At 45.0% G+C, this 27,339-nt stretch overlaps 1 protein-coding gene across 8 annotated transcripts in view; it reads right to left on the reverse strand.

Moving 5' to 3' along the window:
• Nucleotides 1-27,339, reverse strand: part of KCNS3 (potassium voltage-gated channel modifier subfamily S member 3) — a 98,318-nt gene that overhangs the window by 20,569 nt on the left and 50,410 nt on the right. For 3 of the 8 annotated variants that reach the window (XR_013837014.1, XR_013837015.1, XM_079969922.1), the window contains exons 1-2: nucleotides 5,605-5,702; nucleotides 2,955-4,481 (exon numbers count right to left, since the gene is read on the reverse strand). Coding sequence is in view for 5 of the 8 variants with exons in the window: in XM_079969922.1 (XP_079826048.1) it covers nucleotides 2,955-4,425 (1,471 nt within the window). In the remaining 3 variants the exon portion in view is untranslated. Of the gene's footprint in view, nucleotides 1-138; nucleotides 1,018-2,879; nucleotides 4,482-5,604; nucleotides 5,703-7,187; nucleotides 7,361-27,339 lie in introns of those variants that run through there. The other 5 variants (XM_079969920.1, XM_079969919.1, XM_079969921.1 and 2 more) reach the window with 5 other exon arrangements.

Here is a 27,339-nt window from a genome sequence, read left to right on the forward strand (position 1 = left end):
TTCCAGTCATTTAACAGTGGGAATAATAAAATGGCACATATCCCCCCCCCAAAAAAAAAATACTATTATACTGCTGCAATGAAGAAAGCTGGAGTACACGGAATCATGGATTCTGTGTGTAAGTGCAGAAAGTTCAGTTCAGGTACTCAACACAAATTCCTGGATTCGGTGTTATTTAATCCTTAAATTGTACGTCTTTTCCACCTGATTCTGCTTGGTGGATCTCAGAGCTCTAACAAAAAACAAAGTAGATTCACAAGACTTCAGAACATTTTTGGCAGGTAGCCCTCAACAGCAGAAGAGAGTCAGAATAATAAAAATTACTCAGAAAGCATAAAAAGATACTGGAGGCTTCAGCTTCTCCACTCAGCTGATATTACAGAGTTTTCCTCATCACCACTCTTAACGGTATCTGAATCATTGGTCTCTCTGTTTTAAACACCACCAGGCTGGTTTGTGAGAATGATTGACAAGAGAAGGCTGCTTAAGTTAAGCTTTTTAGTGTCGGCTGAGCAATTTGGCTGCCTTAAATGGAGGTATGGGGGCTTGGCCATTCTGCTGCGAAGACCAAAAATGGAGTGCACCAGCAAAACTCCCTTGCAGTAGTAGGTTCTGCAGCTCTGGGAAGCTCCTGCTGTGTGTATACAATGTGTGATTTCATATGAGATAATTTAGCCTCCTCCAGGTGATTACAAGGATCCCTGTGGGCTTTAGTGGCCGGGTGGCTATCAGAATTTCGACTTGCAATCTCACGTACAAAGATGATAGCACCCCTATTCCATTTATAGTCAGGCGTAATGAATTCCTCCTACTGCAATCAGCGGAGAACCAAGCAAATGCTTCACTGCTTTGTCATGCGTCCTGCTGTCACCATCACCAAAACAAAGGAAGTACACAGAGGATATAAAACCCTGAGCCCATAAACAGGGGCAACACTTGACATTTAGTCCGGCTTCGTGGTCAGCTTGACATAGTCCGTAGCACTGCAAGTTGCGGGAGCACTCTGCCTCCCCCAAACTAGAAATTAATTGGAAAGAGAAAAATAAATGGAAATGTGTTTCTATGTGCAAGGATGGATTCACTTAAGAAGTCCCAAGATCCAGAAATTAAGACAGAAGTATACTGCCAAATTTGTACAACTGCTTGGCCAACACTATTATGGGGTGTACCTTCTCTCTGACCGGGGGAATGCTATGATTCGGATTTGTGGAAGTTGGCAGCTTAATTTTATGCTAGGGCCAAGGAAATATATGATATGGCTTCTGGGTTCCTTCCAGCTCTGCTATGCGTCCATTTAAAAAGCGAATTGAACCGAGTGAGTTGGAAGGAATAATATGGCTGACTCATTGCCTGACCCTGCCATCCACCACGTCGATCTATGGCTTAAGGGTAGGTTCGGACACTAAATCAAAGATGGAGAAACTAAGGCCTGAGGCCTGAACACAGCCCCTTCCCCCAGCTCCTCTTTGTGACCCACAGTCCTCTCATTGGATGCCATCCCACACCAGGTTTGTACAACACCTTCCTCAAGTGCTTCTGCCAATTGGAAGGTCCCCTTGAATAATGCTTCTTGCTTGCCTGTGTGCGTGTTTGTGTGTGTAGACAAGTAAGTAGGTAAAAAAAAGGTCGCCCAACCCTGTGGTGAGAAATGAAGGGTGAATGGCTGGCACATCAAGTGGCAATGCGCACATCTTTCCTGAGATCAGGCAGCTAAGCAAGACATGCATCTGAAACAGGTGCCTGTTCCTGCAAAACAAAATAAAGTGCCGGCATTTTGCACATCGAAAGGCAGGAGTTGGGAAGCCTTTTTTCTCTCCCTGGATCTGGCAGGTAGGGAAAGCCAGGGGTGGGCAAGGTTAAACTGGGTTTGGATGGGGTTACACCCAAAACCAGCCAGGACCAGTCATGCTCCCTGTTCCCCTTTATCCCCTTCCTCTTTCTCCCAGCCCAGCAGGCTGCTGGAGAAAGGACAGATCACACTCGCCAGATGTTTACACTACAGTCATACCTCATGTTACGTTTGCTTCATGTTACGTTCTTTCAGGTTATGTCCCGCGGCGACCCGGAAGTACTGGAAAGGGTTACTTCAGGGTTTCGCAGCTCGCGCACAAGTGCTAAATCACGCTTCGTGCATGCGCACAAGCGCCAAATCGTGCCGCGCATCTGCGCAGATAAGGCATTTCAGGTTGCGCTTTTTTCATGTTGTGAATGGGCCTCTGGAACAGGTCCCGTTTGCAACCAGAGGTACCACTGTACTGTAAATTGCTTGCAAGGGGCTTTCAATTTCTTCTCGATCACTCCATTAGTTTCCATTCCACTCCCTTCCTTCCTCCCACCAGGCTTCCTCCACTGGCATGGAATTAGGCTGAGGGCTGTATGCAAGCTACAGGAAACACAAGTGAATTGCACCCACCCATAACACAAAAGAAGGCCTAGGTGAACTATGGTTGAGGAGGAAAGCCTTTTCCTAGCCCTGTATAATATCGAATTTTAACCTCAAATGCTAACAGGCCCCCTGGGTTAGTTTAGGACTATTTGGTTTCTTAGCAAATATAGTTTCGTATGCACTTCTGTTCATTCTCAGGTATAATCACCCAAATAAAAAATTACATTTGTCCCAGCACATTTCCTGTGTGCTAGTAACCCACTATTTCCCAACGCACAATCCATTCAAACCACACATTCTTTAAAAGGTTATCGGACTTGGTTGCCAGACCAAGCACACTCAATACCATTTTCTGAAGCCATGTGAAAGAAACAAAAAACTAATCCACCACACACAGTCTATCTATCCTTAAGCCCCATCTAAACTGTAAAGAATGTGCAACATCATCAGAGCCAAGAATGCCCTAATATGGCAGAGAGTTAAGATACCCTGAGAATTTAAGTGCTCTTTGTCAAAGCTGTGCTAATATTAGAAGTAAAGAAAAGAGATTCAACTCATTTTCCTGTACCATTCTGCAAAGATGTTGTGTTATAAACATCGTCAAGATCTTGGATGCTTGAGGCGTCGGTTGAATCTTGATCGTTGGCTACAAATCCTACTGAAGAAAGGCTAGAAATAAAGGAGTGCATCCTTTTTGCATAAATATCCCTAATATTAAAATAAGGGAGCTCGTTTGTCTTCTCCTTGGGGTCGTTGTTGCACTGGTCCACATCAATATCCTTCTGCTTCTGGTAGTATTTGGAAAACTTGTTGAAAATGATCGTGATGGGAAGAGCTACCACTAATATTCCACAGATGATGCACGTTGTGCCAATGATCTTCCCTCCAAGAGTGACCGGGTAGGTGTCTCCATAGCCAACGGTGGTCATGCTAATGGTGGCCCACCACCAGCAGATTGGGATGCTCTGCAACTCGGATGTGTCATCATCTTTTTCCACAGAGTAGACCAGGACGGAGAAAATGGAAATCCCAACAGCCAGGAACAAAAGCAGAAGTCCAACTTCATGGTAGCTGTGCCTCAAAGTAGCACCCAATGACCGCAGCCCAACAGAGTGCCTAGCCAGCTTCAGGATACGGAAGATCCTCATCAAACGCAGGATCTGGACCACTTTCCCCATGTTCTCGATGTCTTCGCTTTCCTCCTCTTTGGTGTCCACGGCCAAAGTGGCATAGAACGGAATGATGGAGACAAAGTCTATGATGTTCAGCGGGTTCTTCCAGAACTTTTTCTGACTGGGAGCAGCAGCCAACCTGATCATAAGCTCAGAGGTGAACCAGATGATGCATATGATCTCCACTATTTCCAGAATAGGGTCTTCTATCTCCCTTTCGTTGGCATCCAGCTTCTGGAATTCCGGCATGCTATGGATGCACATGGTCACAATGGATGCTAGGACCACGCTCAAGGAGGAAACGGCAATCAACTTGGCAGACAAGCAAGAGGCAGGGTTCTCCATTCTGACCCAGATGTTCTTGCGCAACTCCCCCAACCATTGCTTATCAAACTTCTCGAGCTCCTTCTCAAAGATGGACGACTCGTCGTCAGAAGAATCCAGGCTTCCGGCATTGCTTTTCTGGTCCCACTCCTTGTCTAGTCCCTCTTCTTTCCTTTCTTGGTACCTGTTGCTGCAGCAAGAGTCAAGGAAGAGCTCGTTGATTCCCCAGTACTCTATTTCCTGGCAGAAGGAGAAGACACAGAGCTCTTCCATGATGTGAAGTTTCCCTGTGTAATAAAAATTCAGCACGTAGCGGAACAAGGAAGGGTTCCGGTCAAAGTAGTATTCCTTCTCTGCAACGCTGTAGTCATCGCACAGTTCCAGAATAGCTTCTTCTGAATGGCATTTGAGCAGCTTCCCAAGTCTCGTATGGGGAAATCTGAGCAGTGTGCTTTGGCCAATGGACTGCTTAAAGCCACCCACATTCAAGTTGACAAGCTCCTCATCTTGTCCCGGCCTGTGGAAGAATTCGCCGTACACCATTTTGAATGCTGTAAGTGTTGTGGCCAGCCGGCAAGGCACATAATATTACATCGCACCTAAAAAGCAACACAAGGTACACTTAGGTAATTCAATCTCGTTTTGTTCTCATTGCAAACACTTCTCATCTCTGCTTACTGCGAGTAGTCATATTAAAGGAAACGGGGAAGAAATAAAAATCTCACATGCAGCACTAAACAATTCAGCGAGGCAAAATTAAATTACTTACAAGGTTTATTAAGTCAGAGTTATAAAGCTTGATTAAAATAAAGTCTGGTTAGCACTACCTCCCCCCGCCTCCCCCAAACACCCTGCTGTGGAGAAAAGATGGTTAATTCATTAAGCTTGTCCTGTCCTGTAGCTGAACTATATTTAAATTAATGTTCATCCTTCCAAGAATTAAAGCGTAACTCTGGTAGGCTTAACTATAATGAATCTCACAAGAAAACAATATTTAAGTCTGTAATACATTTCCCCCTGTTTATACATGCATGGCTGTGTCCTTGCAATTACCAGGTTACCAAGATCCCTTCCTATGGGGAAAGAGTGGGTGGGTGCCCCACCCCTCCATCACACACTTCCCATTAATCTGCAATGAGAAAATTTTGTGTTTGATTCATATACAGTGGTACCTCTGGTTAAGAACTTAATTCGTTCTGGAGGTCCATTTTTAACCTGAAACTGTTCTTAAGCTGAGGTACCACTTTAGCTAATGGGGCCTCCTGCTGCTGCTGCGTTGCTGGAGCATGATTTCTGTTCTCATCCTGAGGTAAAGTTCTTAACCCAAGGTACTATTTCTGGGTTAGCGGAGTCTGTAAACTGAAGCGTCTGTAACCTAAAGCGTCTGTAACCTGAGGGACCACTGTACTTTCTAAGGGGAAATAATTGTTCAAAGCATGATGAACCTACCTGGACCCCGAGATCATCTTCTGAGGCCCTCGTTTGTGTGCCTCCTCCTCGAGAGGTCTAGAGGGTGGCAACACAAGAATGGGCTCCCTGTCTGTGGGATTATCTTCCCAGGGAAGTTTGCCTGGCGCCTTCATTATACACCTTTAGGCGCCAGGCAAAAAGGTTCCTTTTTAACCAGGCCTTTTAAAGAGAGGTAGATTAGATAGCTAATGCTCAGTAGGTGCAGGAAAAACGGAAGGTTGAATATAAAGGGAAATTTTTCATTTTACATACTTGTAAAACGCTGAACATGGATTAAAAGCCATATAAGGAAACTTAGTAGTGTCAGTTGAGAGGAGTGTCAGTTGAGTGCTGGTGGTTGCTAGGTTGCGAAGGTCCTTGTGACACACCCTTCGTTGTGACACCTCCCTCTGCTGGCTCCTTGGTCACTAGGGCTCTAGAGGCATAGCCATCTCCTTTGGTTTGATCATTCATGGAGTGAGAAAGAAAGTAGATGGAGATGTAAGTAGACTTTCTCATCAGCATCTGCATTCTGTGCTGGTAACTCTCCATGAGAGTCTTAGGGAACATTTAAAAGATTAAGATCAGGAATAATTTAAATGCTTCAGCCAGCCCTTCTGGGCATCTTTATGACTCCACCCACTGTTTTGTAGCAGTGAAGGGAAGTGACTGTGGATTCTGCTTACACTTTAAGAAAAGGAAAACTAATAAGATGTCACGCCTTGGAAAAGGGCATTCTTTTTAGGCTAGTGACACAAGAGTAACTGTGGATGCTGCTTACAATTGAGGAAAAGGAAAACTAACATGTCATGCGTTCTTTTTAGGCACTTGATAACTTGCCATGAGAACATTAAGCATGCCCTCTGGAGAGGGTAATATCTTGCATTGTCTTCCTCCCCTTCCTGTCTCCCAGGACAGCCAAGGTACAAAACCCTTCAGCATGCTGATGCTCCTTCCATAGTAATATTAGCATTTGGTATTTGATGTTTCCCTTTAAACAACCCTTCTCCACACTAAGTAAACCCATCTCTTTCAATGAGATGATGAGAATTGTCTTATAATATCCAGAGGGTGCTATTCTGGCTACAGTATTCAAGCACTCTCTTCACAGGAAACCCATTATGATATGCCTAGGAAAGTGAATCCATCTTGAACTTTGAGTCGTGAATGCCCAAACCAGTTTAGGGATGTAGATCAGGAGAGTAACTGTGAGTCCCATTTCTCACATTTTAACAGGCCTTCTCTGCAGTGGCTCCCCGTCTGTGGGATGCTCTCCCCAGGGAAATTCGCCTGGCGCCTTCATTATACACCTTTAGGCACCAGGCAAAATTGTTCCTTTTTAACCAGGCCTTTGGTTGATCTGACTGGCATCCTATACCCTTTTAAAATGTGTCTCTTTTCGAGGGATGTGTTGTTGGGTTGTTGTTTTTATTCTGATTATATATGTTGTGATCTTTTCTGTGATCGTAATGATGATGATGACCATGGATCTTAAGGATATGGGAACCTGTGTGTCACAGAGCAAGCCGGTCAGTAAATCACACTGTGAAAGTTGGAGTTAACTCCTTGTTAGCAAAAACTAATTGTGCACAGCACAATGAGCACAGCAACGTAGGAAACAGTTGATGAGACTGAAGGTCCCCACTTTCCTACAGCTGCCTCCTCTCCAGGGGTTTCCCCAAGATATCAGAGACTACGTCTGCACATTGCTAATCTCTCTCCTGCCCTTTTCATGCCTCTTCTGGTTCTGGGACACCAGAGGGAAGTTGACTTCATTTTCCTCTCCTAGCCATCCTTACAGATGGGTGCCTTGGGGGAAAAGGGGATATTTGAACTTATCTGATTTTGCTACTAACCAGAAGTGATCTGAAGCCTTCTCTTAGGGTACTTGTCAGTTCCAGAAGCATTTCCTGTCGCGGCAGTTTGCGTTTACAAGCATGGCGGTACTGCATACAAGAGAGGACTGAAACAACTTTCCTGGTTTAGGCAAAGGCCAGAAAGTTTCACGTTCGGCAAAATGAGAGGATACCTGTAGGAAAGAAAGAAAAATCATTGACCATTTTGTCATCTACACATATTCCAGTAAAAGTAGGCTAGGAGCACAGGCAGGGCTGGCCCAGTGTGGTGTAGAGAGCCAGCGTGGTGTAGTGGTTAAGAGTGGTGGACTTGTAATATGGTGAACCGGGTTCACTTCCCCACTCCTCCACAAGCAGCTGCTAGGTGACCTGGGGCTAGTCACACTTCTCTGAAGTCTCTCAGCGTCACTCACCTCACAGAGTGTTTGTTGTGGGGGAGGAAGGGAAAGGAGAATGTTAGCCGCTTTGAGACTCCTTAAAAGGTAAAGGGACCCCTGACCATTAGGTCCAGCCGTGACCGACTCTGGGGTTGCGGCGCTCATCTTGCTTTATTGGTCGAGGGAGCTGCCGTACAGCTTCCGGGTCATGTGGCCAGCATGACTAAGCCTCTTCTGGTGAACCAGAGAAGCGCACGGAAAGGCTTCCCGCCGGAGCAGTACCTATTTATCTACTTGCACTTTGGCATGCTTTCGAACTGCTAGGTTGGTAGGAGCAGGGACCAAGCAACGGGAGCTCACCCCGTGGCGGGGATTCAAACCGCCGACCTTCTGATTGGCAAGTCCTAGGCTCTGTGGTTTAACCCACAGTGCCACCTGCTAAGCGGGATATCAAATCCAAACTCTTCTTCAATGTCCCACCATGGCCACACACCCCACTGCTGTAAACCCAAGTGGCCATACACCCTGTGGCACCCATTGCAGCTTGCCTCCAGGTGGCGGCAGAGGAGACACAGCAACAGGTGGGCCACGGCAGCTGCAGGGCATGGTTGTGAATGCAGGGGGCTCTCTCACTGCTGGAGCTAAGCAAGAGGCAGCAGCAAACAGCCAGCAACAGCCAGCACCCAGCAGTGGCAAGTGCCAGGTGGTGGGTGCCTGGCAGCAAATGTCCAGTGGCACACAGTGGCACCCCTAAGAGCCTGCCGCCATGTGGCAACTGCCTCGCCACTTTTTGTGGGCGAGAGGGCCAGCCCTGAGCACAGCGGGAGGGAAGAAATTAAGCGGGAGATTGATAGGCAATCAAGTGATTTAAGATGTTGTGGAAGATTTAGGTTTTGGGTGAAGGGAGATACAAAACTATGGTTTGAAGCTGGTTTGCTGTCAAACTGCAGCTTTCTGGTTTGTTTGTGCTATAGTTTGTGCCATTTGAATTCTGCAGCGAACTATGGATATTGCAAATCATGGAATGAGGGAGAATATGAGGTTCCAGCAGATTGGCTCAGTTCAGATGTCACAAACTCCATTAGGCTAAGACTTATGTATAACCAGGATGGGGAATACGTAGTTCTTCAGATACCGTTGGACTCCAACCCCAGTTACCCCTAGCCAGCATGCCCAGTGGTCAGGGGGGGTTGTAGCCAAACATCTAAAGAACCAAATGTTTTCCATCCCTACTTTAGGGGAAGGGCAGGTACAAACAGAACCAAAATTGACAATAGACTGGTCAAAGATTATTAAGCCTCCTGTTTCTTATTTAATCAAAATGGAATTAAAAGGGGTTGTGCACTAGATTTTTATCAACAGAGGAATCTGCATGCACCTTGTTAAAGCCAATTTCACTTCAGGGGATAAAAATCAGGGCTCAGCAATCTTCCACTGTACTAGGCTATGATTCATGGCTCAGATTACATTAATACCACCCATTACTCACTGTGATTACCTAGTGCAACGCATCCATTCAGTTAATTAACAGACACAGGTTTAGGCAACGTGGCAAGTTCTTTTGATTCCAAAAGCATTCCAAGCCAACTTTATCAAGAAAACACTATTCTAGATCCAAGATGGTGGCCTGTATCCATCTCTTTGTCCAAAGGTTTTTCCATTTTCATTGCTTTTCAATGGCAGCAACTCAGTTTAAGGAAGAGAAGGCTATCAGCAGCTACTAGCCATGATGGCTAGGCATTACCTCCACTGTCAGAAGCAGCAGACCCCTGAAAACCAGTGGGTGGGAATCAGAGATGGCTGTTGCACTACTTTGCTAGCTTCCAATAGGCATCTAGGTTACTGTGGGAACAGGAGGCTGGTCTAGATTGGCCACTGGCTGGATCAAGCAGGCCTCTACTTATTTTCTTGTGAAAACCTTTATTCTGAAGGTTACATGACCAGAGACCAGATATATCTGGGCTTTCTGTAACAAAATACTACATACGAATGGAAAACTCATACTCAAAACCCAGAATAGACGCATTAAAATCAATGGACTAGTTGGGCATCACCTGTAGTGACGAATGAGGTATGCAGCAGGGAATTACTAACTTAGTGGGAGAGGGTCAGGGATGAGGTGGTGGGTAATATTAGATTGAACCTACACAGTGCTGATATCCCCATTGACTGGTCCTCTCCCCTCTGGTTAAGTTGCAATGTCTCTGCTGCTGGCTGGGCTGAGCTAGCAGGAATCCACACCGAGCAAGTTGGCGTTAACTCTTTATTAGCAAAAATAGGATCTTCACGCAGGTCATGCCCCCATGAAGCAGCTGTTGACTGAAGGTCCCTGTCTCCCCACAACCGTCTATGTCTCCACCACCACTCCCCGGGCTCTGAGCCTCCTTCCCATGGAGGTTCCCCAGCAGTTTCCTCCCATCATTCCTCTGTGTCCAACCAGGCAGGGTTCCTCCTCACTGATGTTCATGAGCAATATTACTTCACTGCGACAGAGAGTCCATTTCATACACCATAAAGGATTTGGGGGGTCTGTGAAAATTCCTTAAACAGATACATACAAATAACAAAGTGAGTGTCTGCAGTCCACTAACGTACATTATTTAGATGTTGACAGATGAATGGGTTGAGTTACTACAATAATAATAGCTAACAAGACAGCTTAATAAGAAGCTGGCTGTGCTCATAATCCAACATATATATTTCTTTTCTGTATATTTTATTACCTGCGAGAACAATACGAACACTGCAGAATAGTCTGTTGTTGTAAACAAAATCTACCCTTATTTCCTTGTGGGGGACACAAGAGTCCCTATAAAGTCCTTTGTAGGTTCTCCATCAGTAGGAGAAAATAACAGAGGCCAACCAGAGAATATTGAGAAGCAAAGCAGCTAGTAAGCCTGATCTTTATAGAACTGTTGTAAGAGGGTGCTCCACTCACAAGCAGGAGAAAGGAGGAGGACCGAGAACAAAGGTGTGCCCACCCTTATATAGACATTTTTAATTGCCTTCCCTGGAGCTCAAGACCACCCCTCCATACATCATACCTATATCACAGAAGGTGTGTAACCCAAGACCACCCCCCACAAACATCATACCTACATCACAGAAAAGGCGGTCTACAACAGAAATGTGAATGTTGTTGTTTTTCCTGTCTGCCAGGTTATCTGATAATGCCTTATCTGATTGCCCTTCCTAGTAGTCTGCCCATTCCTTTGAGATGGTGATCACCCAATTCCTGAGACAATGGGAAGGTTCGCTCACCCCCTCCCTCCTTGCAGAGAAAACATTTGGTCAGTTTGGGAGTAAAAATGGTTTCAAGGCAGTCTTCCTGTGCTGCTCCAGACATGTGGTCCACATATCTATGTACGTGCTTGGTTGGTATATTTATGAACATTTATTATATATATAAGACCTTAAATTTTTTATTACGCTGTATACAATTCCCAAGAAAATCAGAATTCTACAGTTTTAACACAAATATTCTAGCCCCCTCCTTGTAGATAAAGTTGACTTTAATGAGCCATTCACTTAGAAGTGATGACCTGTTCATCCGTATTCTGTTCTGACTACACACAGCTGGCTCAGTGACTGAGCACTTCGGGAAAATTGAAAGATCGCTATCACCCTGACCTAAGGAAAGTGGGTAAGTTAAGATAGTTGGGCTTAGTTTAAAGATCACCTGGAATCTTTGCCTCTGAGCAATATGCAGGAAGCTTCCATTTGGGGGTGGAAAACTCCATAATGAGTTTTCTTGAATGGTTGTCCTTCAGTTATACGACTCTGCAGAGTGACTGTGAAAGGCAAGAATAAGCAGAGTACCTCATTATGCCTTATCAAGACCAGCCTGTTCCAGCAGTAAAATAAAATGTCTCCCTTCAGACCAGTTTTAAAGACCACTAATCTTATTTCTCAGTTACTTTCAACAATACACAGCTTCTAGTAGCGACAAACAACAACAAAATCAATGCTGCCCAACGTGAACAATAAAAGCTAGGTCCTTAAAAAGGATAGAGTTTCCAGTGACAATTGAAAATCAATGTATTTTGGCCCAACACTTTCAAGAAATTCAATTAGCATGAAATACTTTTTTCCCCTTTCCTTTTTCAGTGAGGAGTCTGATGGACCGTTCTTCTCTAGTTTATCCTCTCATCAACCACCGCATAAGGTTGGCGGCCCTCAAGTGTTACATGAACTTTTACAAGTGAGACCATAATATAGTAATATTATATTAGACTGGATTCCTGAATCCACGACAGTTCCATGAACCATGAATCTACACACCATTCTAGAACCTAAGCAAGTTGAAAATCTTATCAAAACTATCTGATACTTTCCATAAACTCATCTCTCCAAGGATTAATCTGCTATGAAACAAATGAAGATTAAGCTTCAGTCCCCCCTAATCCCATGGGGCCCCAGAAGTGACTTTAATCCACATTGCTTTTTTAAAAAAAATAATAATGGGGCTAGTAGACTCAAATCAATTTATTTTTTCTTTTATATATTTCAACAATCCCAAAGTTTGAAAGTCAGTAGCACAGGTGTTGCAGACAACCTCACTGAAGATGATGACAGTGGTTACCCAGACCTCATTGCTGGTTGCGAAGGGGCCCCCTTAACAGTTCAGGCTTCAGGACCCCCCAAAATGTAGGTCCACCACTGCATCTATCATAAGCCACCCTGGAAATTTTGAACTATGTGGTGATACAGAACTGGGGGTCTAGAAATAATTAGCTTGGCAATGCAACAGCCACCCCCACTTCTGTGTGATTTAGGGCTGCACATCAAACTTGCAACACATGCAAAGGTGCAGGGCTCGCCTAGAGAAACATGGCTGTCCAAAGCCACCCTCTCTTAATATGGTGGAAGTGAAGTCAGCTTCCAGGGCAAGAGAAAGGGTGGGTCCTAAGACAGGAAGTGCTAGGATTTTCTTTGCATCTGTCAGTGGGATGGGGACAGAGAAGCTAAACTGGAGCCAGAAGTTTGTGGTCAGTGAAATAACCTCTGTCCCAGATGTCAACCTTGAAGGAGACAGATTTTTTTACCTCATGAAGTGTGATGCCCCTTTCCTTTTAGAATTTTGACCAGATGTATTCATCTGAAGCCACACCACAATTAAGTCGTCCCAATACTAGATAGGTTTTATTCATGTCATTTCCAAGCAGAGAACGATACAGCAACGTATGCACATTTAACTCATACACATTCAACTTTGTGCATGTGGCAAAATTTCCTTGGCAATCCCACCCGCCATTGGACCCAATGAGTTTTCACTGTACACAATTTTGGCATCAGTCACAATCCCAGGAATGTCACCCTCTCCTCCATTGCGGGCTCACTGTACTTCATTAATGCCTCCACCTCCACTTCTCCAGTATCTGAACTTTCGTTTTTGAGGGATCTCTAGGATACTCTAGGAACTTTTGTTTAGAGTAGATCCACTGAAAGTTAGTGGGTCTGCTCTTGAGTAAAAATTAGTGTCTCATAGTTAAGTGTCCTGTAGCAAATGTCCTGTTTCATCATGAAGGGGGGACATTCAGAAGAATGCAGGAATTGTAAAATCACACGACGACTTCATCATTACAAAAGGAAATGTGAAAAGCCTTAGGTTGGCAAGGCAAGGCTTGTTTGCCTTCCATGTACCATAACATAACTGAAGGTTAATGGATTGGTAAGCAGTAAAATAGACAGGGGAAAATGTAGGCTAGAATAGCCTGCATAACACTGTTCATTGCATTTATATATGGGCCATTAGCTTTAATTTCCCCCCCCCAAGAGAGAAAGATTGGTCCCATAAAATTGAAAGTGTTTGAATTTGGAAAGTGCATGCCTGCAGGTTTAAAAACCAAGCGTATATTGAAAAATGCCATAAATTAATATATTTGTGATTCTTAAAATGTCTAAGATGCGTTCACATAAACAACAGCTTTTATATCTTGAAGTCAACAAAGGAGAATTTAACTGACGGGAGAAATAGCTTTAAGTCATTTGGTATAAGCAAAAGTCGTTTATTTTATGAGTTCATTATAGTGAGAGCCAACATGTCACAAGTCTGTGAGAAAATGTGCACGCATTTGCAAAGCTTTGGTTTTCTAAAATGGCGACAGAACCCCCTCAGATTTCTGCAAAAACCAAGCCCACCCCTACAAAGAATTATATGAGTTGATTATGTTTCCCTCTCAGGTGCTTCAAAATCCCAGAGATGACACCAGCGCACTTGACGTAAATTACCTTCCTGAGAGCATATTTCAGAATTAATCCATGTTACATCCATAAGACCTCAACCCTCATCAGCCTATGTTACATCTGTAAGCCCTCCTCTGAAAGGAAATTACTGAAAATGGATGAAATACAGAATTTGTTTTGCAGGGTCCTTTTTAACTGACTGCATGTGGGATAGCATTTCTTCCAAAGGCCTGCAACAGAAACCATAAACAAGGGGGAACTGCGACAAATTGTTGCATTGCGCGGTGCTCCCATTCAGGGTTCCAGCCAGCTAGCTAAGCCTTCTTTCAGAATATTCCATCCAATCACCATTCTATCACCCAGTTTTCCATCCCTTCTCCAACTGCAAGGATTCCCTTGTCAATGAGTAAGCTCAGTCCACTACTGGGCTGCATGGGGGGTTTTTTTTGGGGGGGGGGAGATGGGATTTTTCATTCCTCATTTTTCAATCTCCCCACTTTTGTACTTCTGCAAACCTTGGGATCCCCTCAAGCCTGCCGATACTCCCTGCTGTGTAGGGATGGTGATGTTTCGGCTACATAAGGATCCACACTTTGAGAACGAGTTTGCTGTTGGTATAAGGGACAGCTGCAACGATTTTTCTGCTGCTTATATCTAAACATCCCCTTATGCTTTGAGCATACAAAATGCTCTCAGCTTCCAAACTGCCCCCCCCCCCAGCCCAATGCTTAAAATTACAACCTTGGGTTGCTGCTGAGAAAGAGGGCAAATATATTTAAATAATAATAATATGATTATTACCTAGCACACAACGATGAAAAATAAATGATGCCGGATTTGTTTAATAAATGCATACACCACATAACTACTCATATATTTTATCCTAAATTTTGTTTAAAAATGAAATGTTAAGAATTAAGAAGAAGATAGGGCTTCTTTTTTAAAGCAAGCCTTAATATCTTCCTTCTTGAAAAACCCATATCTGGTTTAATTTTGAATGCTTGCCGCATGGAGAAAGAGAACAACATCATCACCATCGACGACATAAAACTGGATGAATTAAGCATTTTAAATGCCTTTAAGTTCAGTGGGAGACTTGCAGCCCAGTCTGACCTGTGTTCATGTCAGAGTAAGCGCCAATGGCATAGCTGTCATCTTTTCCCTTTTCTTGCGAGGAATCCTATTCGGAATAAGGGAATTTCCCTTAAAAAAAGGGAAACGTTGATAGCTATGGGCAATGGTCCCCAGGGGGTTAACTCCCAAGTAAACATTAACAGGATCTGGCTGTTAAAGCCACTCATTTAAACTGCTCCTATTGAAGCCAATGGGATGAAGAGTAAATAGCTCAGGAACACAATTTACACCAAGCAGGGCTTGAACTGATGGCTTCCGGGTACTTAAAAAGTCACATTCAGCCCTCACTGAGGACAATTTAAAGGAGTGGTGGAATGGCTTCATGTTCTTGTTTGACACAAGCTGCTAAAGACAAAGAGATGGCTGATGGGAATTGGAATCCAACAATACCTGGAAGACCAGCAAGTCCTAGTTTACAGCTTTATTGCCATAATAACCCATCACAAGATTTAAGCACCCCTGTCAATATATGTCCATTTGGGCTGATTAATTGCTGAAGATTGCGAGTAGTACCATAGTGAAATGCTAAATGTCCCTGCTTCGTCTACAACAGATTCGCACCCAGGTTCCTCATGGGCTAAAGTCAAGCAGCATTCGCTCACGTCCGTTCTGCAACACTTGTCATTATTGGATTGATTTTATTTTGTTGCGGAGAGAGGAGATGTGATAACCTTTTATTGAACAAGCCGTTTCAATTAAGAGCCGGCAAACTTTCTGCCCCCAAGGAATGGGCCGTGTGCTTACTTATCCCACCAAGGCTGGCTTAAAACAAACGAACAAAGAGGTATTCCTTTACATATATCCACTGCAGTTTTTCGACAGGGCGCTAGTTTATTGTTTGTTTGTTTGTTTGTTTGTTTTGCTTCTGCTTTAGCCATTTGGAGAGAGATTCCACTGAAAAGCTTCACAGGGTGATTTTCATGCGAAACTTTCCCTGGAACATCTGATCACTTCCTGAGAAAAGAGTACCAAGTTTAGGGTGCTTTTGCTAAGATTTATTTACCAAATTACACTCAGGGCAATGGAATTTGAAGGAGCAGCTGTTCTCACTGGCAACAAGGAACAGAACATCCTAAGGATGTATTTTGCTAGCAACACTTTGAATTGTGCTCAAAAACGTACTGGGGACCAGTGTAGATCCTTTAGGACCGGTGTTACATGGTCCTGGCAGCCATTCCCAGTCACCAGTCTAACTGCTGCATTCTGGATGTAGTTTCCAAGTCACCTTCAAAGGTAGCCCCACGCAGAGAGCATTTCAGTAGTCCAACTGGGAGATAACCAGAGCACTTACCACTCTGGCGAGACTGTGGGCAGGTAGTGTCTCAGCCTGCAAACTAGATGGAGCTGGTAGACAGCTGCCCTGGACACAGAACTGACCTGCGCCTCCATGGACAGCTGTGAGTCCAAAATGACTCCCAGGCTGTGCACCTGGTCCTTCAAGGGCACAGTTACCCCATTCAGGACCAGGGAGGCCCCCCACACCTGTCCACTCGCCGTGCCCCAAGAACAGTACAGTGGTACCTCAGGTTAAGAACTTAATTCATTTTGGAAGTCCGTTCTTAACCTGAAACCGTTCTTAACCTGAGGTAACACTTTAGCTAATGGGGTCTCCCGCTGCTGCCGCTGCACCACTGCTGCACGATTTCTGTTCTCATCCTGAAGCAAAGTTCTTAACCTGAGGTACTATTTCTGGGTTAGCGGAGTCTGTAACCTGAAGCGTCTGTAACCTGAGGTACCACTGTACTTTGTCTTGTCAGGATTCAACCTCAATCTGTTAACGGCCATCCATCCTCCAGCCACCTCCTAACACTCACATGGGACATTCGCTATGATATCCCTATAAACAGCCATAAAAGGTAAAGGTACCCCTGCCCGTACGGGCCATTCTTGACAGACTCTGGGGTTGTGCACCCATCTCACTTAAGAGGCCAGGGGCCAGCGCTGTCCGGAGACACTTCCGGGTCACGTGGCCAGCGTGACATCGCTGCTCTGGCGAGCCAGAGCCGCACACGGAAACGCCGTTTACCTTCCCGCTGGTAAGCGGTCCCTATTTATCTACTTGCACCCGGAGGTGCTTTCGAACTGCTAGGTTGGCAGGCGCTGGGACCGAGCAGCGGGAGCGCACCCCGCCGCAGGGATTCGAACCGCCGACCTTTCGATCGCCAAGTCCTAGGCGCTGAGGCTTTAACCCACAGCGCCACCTGCGTCCCACATAAACAGCCATGGCTTTCCCCAAAGAATTCTGGGAGCTGTAATTTGTTGAGGGTGCTGAGAGCTGCTAGGAGACCCCGATTCTCCTCACAGAAGCAAAGTTTCTGGAGTTCCCCCTACAAAGAGATGTTGGTTGCTAAACCACTCTCTGGGAACTGTAGTTCTGTGAGGGGAATTCAAGACATGCTTGTGATCTCACTGTGCACAGACTTTATGTTACAAAACAATCTCCTGACCAGCTCCCAAGAGTTACTTTGCACAAGACAGCCATGCGTGTTGCTTAGAAGGCTGTGATCACTAACTTTTGAGAATCGTTCTGTACAACTGCAACAGCCACTCTCTTCCACATCAAATATGCCGTTGGACGACGTCATGCCGCTGACACATCTTTCGGCTTCTGGAAGAAGGTACAGGGTTATAAAGACTAGGACTAGCCACCTTAGAAACAGTTTCTATTCAAATGCGATTTTGGTTTTAAACGCAGTGTAAGGTAGTCTCAACCTAACAGTTTGAAAGCACGTCAAAGTGCAAGAAGATAAATAGGTACTGCTCCGGCGGGAAGGTAAACGGTGTTTCCGTGTGCTGCTCTGGTTCGCCAGAAGCGGCTTAGTCATGCTGGCCACACGACTTGGAAGCTGTACGCCGGCTCCCTTGGCCAATAAAGTGAGATGAGCACCGCAACCCCAGAGTCGGTCACGACTGGACCTAATGGTCAGGGGTCCCTTTACCTTTAAGGTAGTCTCTATGGGAGTATATTGTATTTAATTATGGAGTATCAGAGTTCTTAGGGGGCTAACCAGGCTGGGATAGCTGGGATAGCAGGCTTGTTGGCTCTTGAATGTCTGATGTAGATTTTTTCAATTTCATTGTTTTGTATGGGACAATGACAATAAAGATTATCGTATCGTATTGTATCATATCGTCACCGATGCAGCAAATTTTAGGGGATTCACCCTATAATTAGCTTCTGAAGAATCAATAAACCCAGCAGCAGTTTATGTTCAATCAACTCCCCCCCCACACACACACACTCCAAAAAGCAACTCCTATAGTTAAAACTGAAAGCGCTATATATTGTGTGCGCTGTATATTTTACGGTACTAGGAAAGCCAATTATTAGAGTGGCCATTTTCATAGTCCAAGCCCAATTTATAATCCTGTTTAGTTTCACTCAGGATACACCGAAGTCAATTTTTTTAAAAAAGACTAAAAGCCAAAATAAATAGGGTATGTTTTAGCCTATCCCGCCCCCCCCCCCCCCATCATAGCAGTAAGGCTCCATGTGCAATTAACTGTCCGTTGGGCTTATAAGTCAGAGGATCAAACTATAAGGCTGGGGAGATCCAGCACAGTGTTGAGAAACCCAAACAGAGCCTCAATCCCCACCCCCACCCCCTTTTCAAACCTCTGTGGGATTTCTACCAATTTTTTTAAAAAAACCCAAAAACCGTTTTTGCTTCTCACTGCTGTTAATGTGTTACCACAACCAGTTTTTGGTAAGTTTTTTTAAAAAAATGATTATGATTTTCTCCCCTCCACAGTGGAACAACTCTGAAAACTAACCACCTTTTCATGTTACAGTCGGAGTTCAAAATTAGCCACGCACCAGGCACATTTTGCACCTGACATCAACCAGTAGTAACCAAATGAAGATGCCCGATATTTCCTTCATCTGGAGGTACATACCTGGGCATCACTGGATCTTGACCATTTTCAGTTACCAGTTATATTTCATCTGCACTATCGGAATGAATTTCAGGAACCAAAATGCTTTTTCTGTGCAGCCTGAGTAGGAGTGGTGAATGACGTTATAGTGAACTGCCATGACTTGTCTTCACTTACCCCCCCCCCCACTGCCCTGATCACATTTGTAAAGAATATTCTTATGTTATGAATGGTCCGTGTCACCATTAAGAAAAAGAGAGATCAGACTAGGCCAATATATATGTGGACTGTCCCTGGATCAGGTGTTTTTTCTTCTTTAAGTTCTCAAGCCTGTTAACCTAGCTCAAGGTTGTCATCTGAACTAGCCAGATGTTTAACTGAGAATCAATCACGGTCAATCCATCATTTGAAAATTAGAGTCCCAAAATGGCAGTTAGGCATTCTCTTTGGTGACTGTAACAGCTCAAAAGTTTTTCCATACAACTTTCTGGTTCCTGAAATTCATTCTGGCTGTGCAGATAAAATATCACAGGGAGAATTCTACAGGATGTGTTGCTGGTGTGTGAAAACAGTCAACAACCAGGCATAGCACCTCCAGATGGTGGGGACATCAGAGGCGCCATCCTGACAACCGGACATCTTCACCTGGTTGCAACTGGCCAATAGCCAGGTGCAAAATGCACCTTGCACCTGGCGAATTTCAAATGTTGCTTGATATGACATGAATCTATGGCACCCGCCCCCCTGAAAGAGGTACCGTATTTTTTGCTCTATAAGACGCACCAGACCACAAGACGCACCTAGTTTTTGGAGGAGGAAAACCAAGGAAAAAAATATTCTGAATCTCAGAGGCCAGAACAGCAAGAGGGATCGCTGCGCAGTGAAAGCAGCAATTCCTCTCGCTGTTCTGGCTTCTGGGATAGCTGCGCAGCCTGCATTCGCTCCATAAGACGCACACACATTTCCCCTTACTTTTTAGGAGGGAAAAAGTGAGTCTTATAGAGCAAAAAATATGGTAAGTCTGGTATAGGTCACTCCCCTCCATATTATAGGATGTGAGGGTGATTAGCAGAGGACTACTGATTTAAATCATCATCAATCTTTATTACGGTCCAGAGACCGTAGCAACCCATAAGCTTCAATAAACAAAAAATCACTAGCAACCCGTAAGCTTCAATAAACAAAACATATAAACCTACCAAGACCCTGAGATCATCTTCTGAGGCCCTTCTTCGTGTGCCTCCTCCTCGAGAGGTTCAGAGGGTGGCAACACGAGAACGGGCCTTCTCTGCAGTGGCTCCCCATCTGTGGAATGCTCTCCCCAGGGAAATTTGCTTGGCACCTTCATTAATGTTTGATGTATTATAGTATTTTAATATTCTTTTGGAAGCCGCCCAGAGTGGCTGGGGAAGCCCAGCCAGATGGGCGGGGTATAAATAAAAAATTATTATTATTATTATTATTATTATTATTATTATTATTATTATCATCATCATTATTATTATTATTATTATTATTATTATTATTATACACCTTTAGGTGCCAGGCAAAAACCTTCCTTTTTAACCAGGCCTTTGGCTGACCTAATCAATATCCTACACCCTTTAAAATTTGGCTCTTTTTTGGGGAGGGGTATTATTAGATTTTTATTTTTATTTTATATATTGTGGGGTTTTTTGTGAACCGCCCTGAGATCTCCGGGTATAGGGCGGTATATAAATTCAATAAATGAAATGAAATGAAGGAGACTCCTTTAATACCTAGTGCTTTGGTTATATCTCTTCCCCCTTTTGATTCACTGAGAGCGCTTCGCCCAGCCTCAACCCCTCTGCCAATGCAGAATAACAGCACCTTGTACAGTGGTGCCTCGCAAGACGAAATTAATCCGTTCCGTGAGGCTCTTCGTATAGTGGTTTTTTCGTCTTGCGAAGCAAGCCCATTGACAGCTTAGCGGATTAGCGCTATTAGCGGTTTAGCGGCTTTTAGCGGATCAGCTGATAAGCAGCTTAGGGCTTAGGAAAAGGGGGGGGGGGAAGGGGGAAAAACCCCGCAGGAACTCGCTAGACATTTTCGTCTTGCGAAGCAAGCCCATAGGGAAATTCATTTTGCGAAGCGCCTCCAAAACGGAAAACCCTTTCGTCTAGCGGGTTTTCCGTCTTGCGAGGCGTTCGTCTTGCGGGGCACCACTGTACTCTGACATTGCATGTTCTGCCTACAGCCAGGCAGCAGCACAAAAGAATAGGTTGGTTCTACACCAGCCGAATGCTGATGGGCAAGCAGCCTTTGGAATCCACATACCGCAGCTCGGTTGCATAACTGAGTGCTAATGGTATGGTGCTCGGTTTTTTCCTTTCTTTCTTAAAAAGGCCAAACCACAGGAACCAGGAATCAAAGGTCTACTCAGCTAGATTCAGGAGCCACACTATTGCTTGGGTGCCTTGCGGCAAGCTGTCATGGATTTGGAAATAATAATAATAATATTTTAAAAACCCACCACAATGGATGCATCTTGTAATAGTCTGGTACCATGTTGAAGTGACGGCAGTGAACAGTACAGACAGCTCAGGACGTTTTAATAGGGTTTAGCCAGGGTGGGGTGGGGGAAAGGTGTGTGTTTGTTTTCCCAGTGAACATAAAACATGGCACAATATCAATAAGGCTGATAATGGACGTCGCAATAAGCTGTCTGATCCGCAGGTCAAGTGGCCCATTAACAGGAATCTTTTTGCACTGAGATGCAAACCTCTCTAGAGCTAACTAAACAAGCAAACCGGAGTCACTCATTTCCATGTGCTTTAACACCCTACTATCATGTAAGACCTCCTTCATGGATCACTGCCTTGTCACGGTGAAGGGGCTTGAATAACTCCAAGAAGTTATGAGCTATGCCGTGCAGGGCCACCCAAGGTCATAGGTGAGAGTGTGAGAGTGGATTGAAGACTTATACAAACTCGCAACATATGAACAACTTGCATATAAATGCAGACTTGCCATGGGCAAATTCAATGATATGTGGAATCCATTCTTTCAAATACTGTAATAGGTTAAGGTCTGGTGAAGTACAATAACAACTTTGTAAACCGTATAGTGGTACCTCAAGTACCTCAGGTTAAGAACTTAATTCGTTCTGGAGGTCCGTTCTTAATCTGAAACTGTTCTTAACCTGAAGCACCACTTTAGCTAATGGGGCCTCCTGCTGCTGTCGCGCCGCCGGAGCACAATTTCTGTTCTCATCCTGAAGCAAAGTTCTTAACCCAAGGTAATATTTCTGGGTTGGCGGAGTCTGTAACCTGAAGCGTATGTAACCCGAGGTACCACTGCATACAGTTTTGGGTGTTTCCCCTCCTCCCCTTTACTTTCCATTATATATGGGTGCTGTTTCTCTTTTTCTGTCTTTTATTCACATCTCACCACATTTAGTGCACATATAATTATGTACTTTTTAAATAAAGATGTTGGGGGGAAGGTGGGAAGGTTTCAAACACCAATTTCCATTTTGAGGAGCCATCATATCATCGGTTACTGTGCTCGGCAGAAGCAGAAACGTGTGAAGCTCTCTTGTCTTATTCGTTGTTTTCTATGAGGTCTGGATCATGGCCAGGAAACTGACCAACCCCATATTACGGCACTTCCTAAGTGACATTGAATTGGCCATTATTACTTTTCACTGCTCTAGAAGATTTAGTTCAATAATTAGGATTACCTTGAGGGCTAAGTGCCAATTATTCGCCGGGTCTTCCAAATGTGCTTTTCCTTCTTCCATGTTGACATGTCCTTGGAACAGTCAGTGTGGGAATGTTCCCTGATATAGGACCACTCTGCCTCTCCACAGGGTCAAGGCAGGACAAATTCTGACCTCTGGTTTATAAATTTGCCTCCAGAGAATTACTTTTAATTTTAACCAGGCATTCTTGTTTCTTAAGCTTTCCTACTGTTTCGTGGGGAAGCCCTGGTTTTGGAGACTGGAAGCCTCTTTGTTGCTTATTGCTAACGATTACAGATACAGTGGTACCTCTGGTTACGTACTTAATTCGTTCCGGAGGTCCGTTCTTAACCTGAAACTGTTCTTAACCTGAAGCACCACTTTAGCTAATGGGGTCTCCCGCTGCTGCCGTGGCACCGCCACACGATTTCTGTTCTCATCCTGAAGCAAAGTTCTTAACCCAAGGTACTATTTCTGGGTTAGTGGAGTCTGTAACCTGAAGCGTATGTAACCTGAGGTACCACTGTACCCTATTTAGACTACTATGGATATAGCAAGAAAAGGAGAAAGGAAGAAGAGGCTATATAGCTCAGTGGTTGGAGCATCTGCCTTGGAATCAGAAAGTTTCAGGTTCAATCTCAGATAGTGAAAGACGCTGTGTCTGAAAGCTAGAGAGCTGCTCTCTGTCACTGCAAACCAGTGTTTCCCAAACGTGGGTCTCCATCTGCTTTTGGACTATGATTCCCACCATCCCTGACCACTGGTCCTGCTAGCTAGGGATGATGGGAGTTGTAGTCCAAAAACAGCTGGAGACCCAAGTTTGGGAAACACTAGTGTAAACAGTACTGAGTTGCATGGAAGTTTGTCTGATTCAGCAAAAGTACTTCCTTACACATAACCTCACTTTAAAAAGAACCTTATCAGTCATAAATTTCACATGCCCAGCAACAGGGACGATTTCAGCAAGATCTATTGATTCACAATGCCAGGTCATCCTCTTTTATTATTCCCATATGTACAAGTCAAAACCAGGTGAGGGTAGCCAGTGGGCCTCGAACCCTTGGTGAGTTGGGAACTTCCCCTGCATGCAAAGACAGGCTCCAGCGGATTGAGCAGACAAGACCAACAGTGGGTCCAAAGGTCAAGAAGGAGGTTTCTGCATGTGCTGGAGGGGGAAGAGAGGGGCAGATGGGTCCAAAGTTCAAGAAGGAGGTTTCTGCATGTGCTGGAGGGGGAAGAGAGGGGCAGATGGGTCCAAAGTTCAAGAAGGAGGTTTCTGCATGTGCTGGAGGGGGAAGAGAGGGGCAGATGGGGCTGGTCCACCTGGGAAGCCAGCCCAACCAGGGGAAGGAAAACTCTGGTACTAAACCTCAGCTGCCTTGTGGGATATGTTCAGGAGAAGAACAGGCTAAGGAGTAAACCCTACACACAGCCTTCTAGCTGTTAAGTCCACCAGCCCTTGTCATATGGGATCTTGAGTGGTGACGTCTAGCTAGAATGTAGTTTCAGCCCAATTCCTTTGAGAACTTTTGAGTAAATACGCACAGGACTGGACTGTAAGGTAAAGGTAAAGGGACCCCTGACCATTAGGTCCAGTCGTGACTGACTCTGGGGTTGCGGCGCTCATCTCGCTTTATTGGCCGAGGGAGCCGGCGTACAGCTTCCGGGTCATGTGGCCAGCATGACTAAGCCGCTTCTGGCGAACCAGAGCAGCGCACGGAAATGCCGTTTACCTTCCCGCCGGAGCGGTCCCTATTTATCCACTTGCACTCTGACGTGCTTTCGAACTGCTAGGTTGGCAGGAGCAGGGACCGAGCAACGGGAGCTCACCCCATCACGGGGATTTGAACCACCAACCTTCTGATCGGCAAGTCCTAGGCTCAGTGGTTTAACCCACAGCGCCACCCGCGTCTCGTTGGACTGGACTGTATCTCGCCACAAATGTCTGGAAGGCAAATCACAAGATATCATGAAATCCTATCATGAGACCCAGTACGGTCCAGCAGTTGGGCTCAGATCTGGGAGAGAAGGGTTTGAATCCCCACCCAGCCATGAAATTTATTGGGTGTCTTTGGAACAGCCTCTCCCACCTCACAGGGTTGTTGTAAGGACAAAGTGGGTAGCGGAAGAATGAGTTCAGGCCACCATGAGCCACTTGGAGGAAAAGTGGATTATAAATGTAAAATACCACAGCGCATTCAGAGTTATCCATTGGTCATTTGGCAATCTCTCCCATTAGACCCTCACTTTGAAGTCCTTTGCTCTTCATAAAGGACACCGCTAAAATATTATAAGCTCTGGAATTTTGCAAGAGAATTGCCCTGGATACCCACCGCATCCAAGAGAGAGACACCCGGCAAGTACTCCCACCCAAAACATACTTTCTTAGGGTCATTCCTACGTTAATGATGCCTTTCTTCTAATGTATTTTGCCGGGGAACGTTCATTTCTAACTCAAAGCAACCACAGTGTGCAAGGGAGGGAGCAATCGGGAGAGATCATTCCATCCGTGACGTTTTCCCATTAAATCACACACCCCACCAAGATACTATTTGTTTTCTGAAAGCATACTCGCTGCAAAATTGCTCCAGATTCCCCCCCCCCCTCAAGCAAACACACACACACCATGCCAGCTTCTTTTAACAAGAAAGAACGTGCTTGCACCAAGAACGTCTGCAAACACACACACACACAACTAAGCGAACCTGGCTGTTCTCCTCCTGCAGGCCCCTCAGCTCCTTCCGACACTTTTGCTGACAAACCGGACCACATTCTCAGCAAAGTAGTGCAACCCAGCATCGCTCCTTGCCAGTCCTGCTCTGCGTGAACGCTAGCCAAGGGCTGGAGAAAGAGATGATTTCACACTAATGGGTTACTGTAATACAGTAAAAATTCCACAGCCGGGGTGGGGGGTGGAATTAATGAAGACAAAACCCCCAGTGGCGAACTTCTCTGGTTCTCTTCCCCTCTCCTGTTCTTAAGAAACGCGTTCACACCCTTGTTCTCTGCAAAAGAAGTCTAGAAAACCCCTCTTGGATTTAGAATCCTTCCCCCACAAAGACGCTTGAAAACGGTTCCTGTCTACACATATGGTGTGTGGTTGTGCGTGGAGGGGGGAGTTCATCGTCTGTTAATGGCAATTACTGTTGAATGTGCACATTTAAATCAAGTTGCGGGTTCACTTCACTACAAACTCAGTTCTTGGTTTTTATTAAAGATTTTCTTGTGTTACGAAACAGCCAACTAAACCAGGAAAAGTACATATAGGCAGTGCTTTTTTTCTTTAAAAAAAACCATGTTTAGGGGCACTCTCAATTTCCTATTCATATTGAAATACTGCCCCTCAATGAGGCCAAATTTTGATTCACAAAATGTTTAGGGGTATGCGTACCCCCAGGGAGAAAAGCACTGCATATAGGGTCTCCACTTTTGATTCACTGAGTCTTTTTCACCATTTAGTTACGTTTGATATGAGACACTATTGTCATAGACATGCGATTGAGGGGAAAGAGAGGGGAGAGAAGGAGATATCAGGAGTGAATATAGCCCACCGGTTCCAAAACGTATGGGAAACTGCCCTACTAGAAAAGTTAACCAACAAACTTGGGACAAGCAAAGGAGGATGCCTTCACCATGGTGGGTCTCCCCTTTATCACACACACACAGCACAACAAGACAATGGCCTATTCCCAGCCCCTCCCCAGCATATAAATCAATGTGGCTAATCTGACTCAACAATCCAACCCCCAATCACTCATACAAACACAATCCACACTGCAACCAACCAAAGGCTACAAACTCAAGTTTTTGTCACTGTACAGCTACAGCCAATCGCTTCTTGGCAAGTGTACCTGCACAAGACTGACATTTCCGTTAGCCAGGTTCACATTCTTTACATACTACACTGCAAGTAAAGGTAAAGGATCCCTGGACAGTTAAGTCCAGTCAAAGGCAACTATGGGGTTGCGGTGCTCATCTGGCTTTCAGGCGGAGGGAGCCGGCATTTGTCCACAGATAGCTTTCCGGGTCCTGTGGCCAGCAGGAATAAACTGCTTCTGGCACAATGGGAAACCGTGATGGAAACCAGAGTGCACAGAAACGCCATGTACCTTCCCGCCACAGCAGTACCTATTTATCTACTTGCACTGGTGTGCTTTGAACTGCTAGGTTGGCAGGAGCTGGGACAGAGCAATGGGAACTCACCCTGGGGATTCGAACTGCCAACCTTCTGATCAGCAAGCCCAAGAGGCTCAGTGGTTTAGACCACAGTGCCACCCGCATCCCTCCAAAATACATTTACCTTACATTTACCTTAATGCATTGTAAGGTAAAGCAACAAAGGGTTTGCACCACTAGAAATAACTTCCTGATGGGATGAGCCTCTCAGTTGTAGAACAGGCTGCCCTGATTGTGGTTTTTAAGCAAATGCTGAAGGCTACCTATCAAGAGATACTGTGGCTATGGATTTCCTATGTGGACAGTGGGATGCACTTGGGTCTCTGAGGAGCCCTTCTCTTGTTTTAATTGTAACCTAGAAATATAATGCATGAAACAATTAAGATAGCACAAAAAATAAAAGGGAGAAGAGAAAGAACTAGCTGACTACATCAATGCCTAAAGCATCCCAACTGAAAGAGGGTTCACATCAATTCTCTTCTACAGGGTGCTGCTGCACAGTTCAACTTTTGGAAGATGATTTTCGGCTTCTTCTTGGTTTTGTTACAGAAACTTAACTTGATTATTATTACAGTGGTACCTCACGTTACAGGGACGCAGGTGGTGCTGTGGGTTAAACCACAGAGCCTAGGGCTTGCCGATCAGAAGGTCAGCGGTTCGAATCCCCGTGATGGGGTGAGCTCCCGTTGCTCGGTCCCTG

This window comes from Podarcis cretensis (genome assembly GCF_951804945.1).
Source record: "Podarcis cretensis genome assembly, chromosome: 3".
Classification (NCBI taxonomy): Eukaryota; Metazoa; Chordata; class Lepidosauria; order Squamata; family Lacertidae; genus Podarcis; species Podarcis cretensis.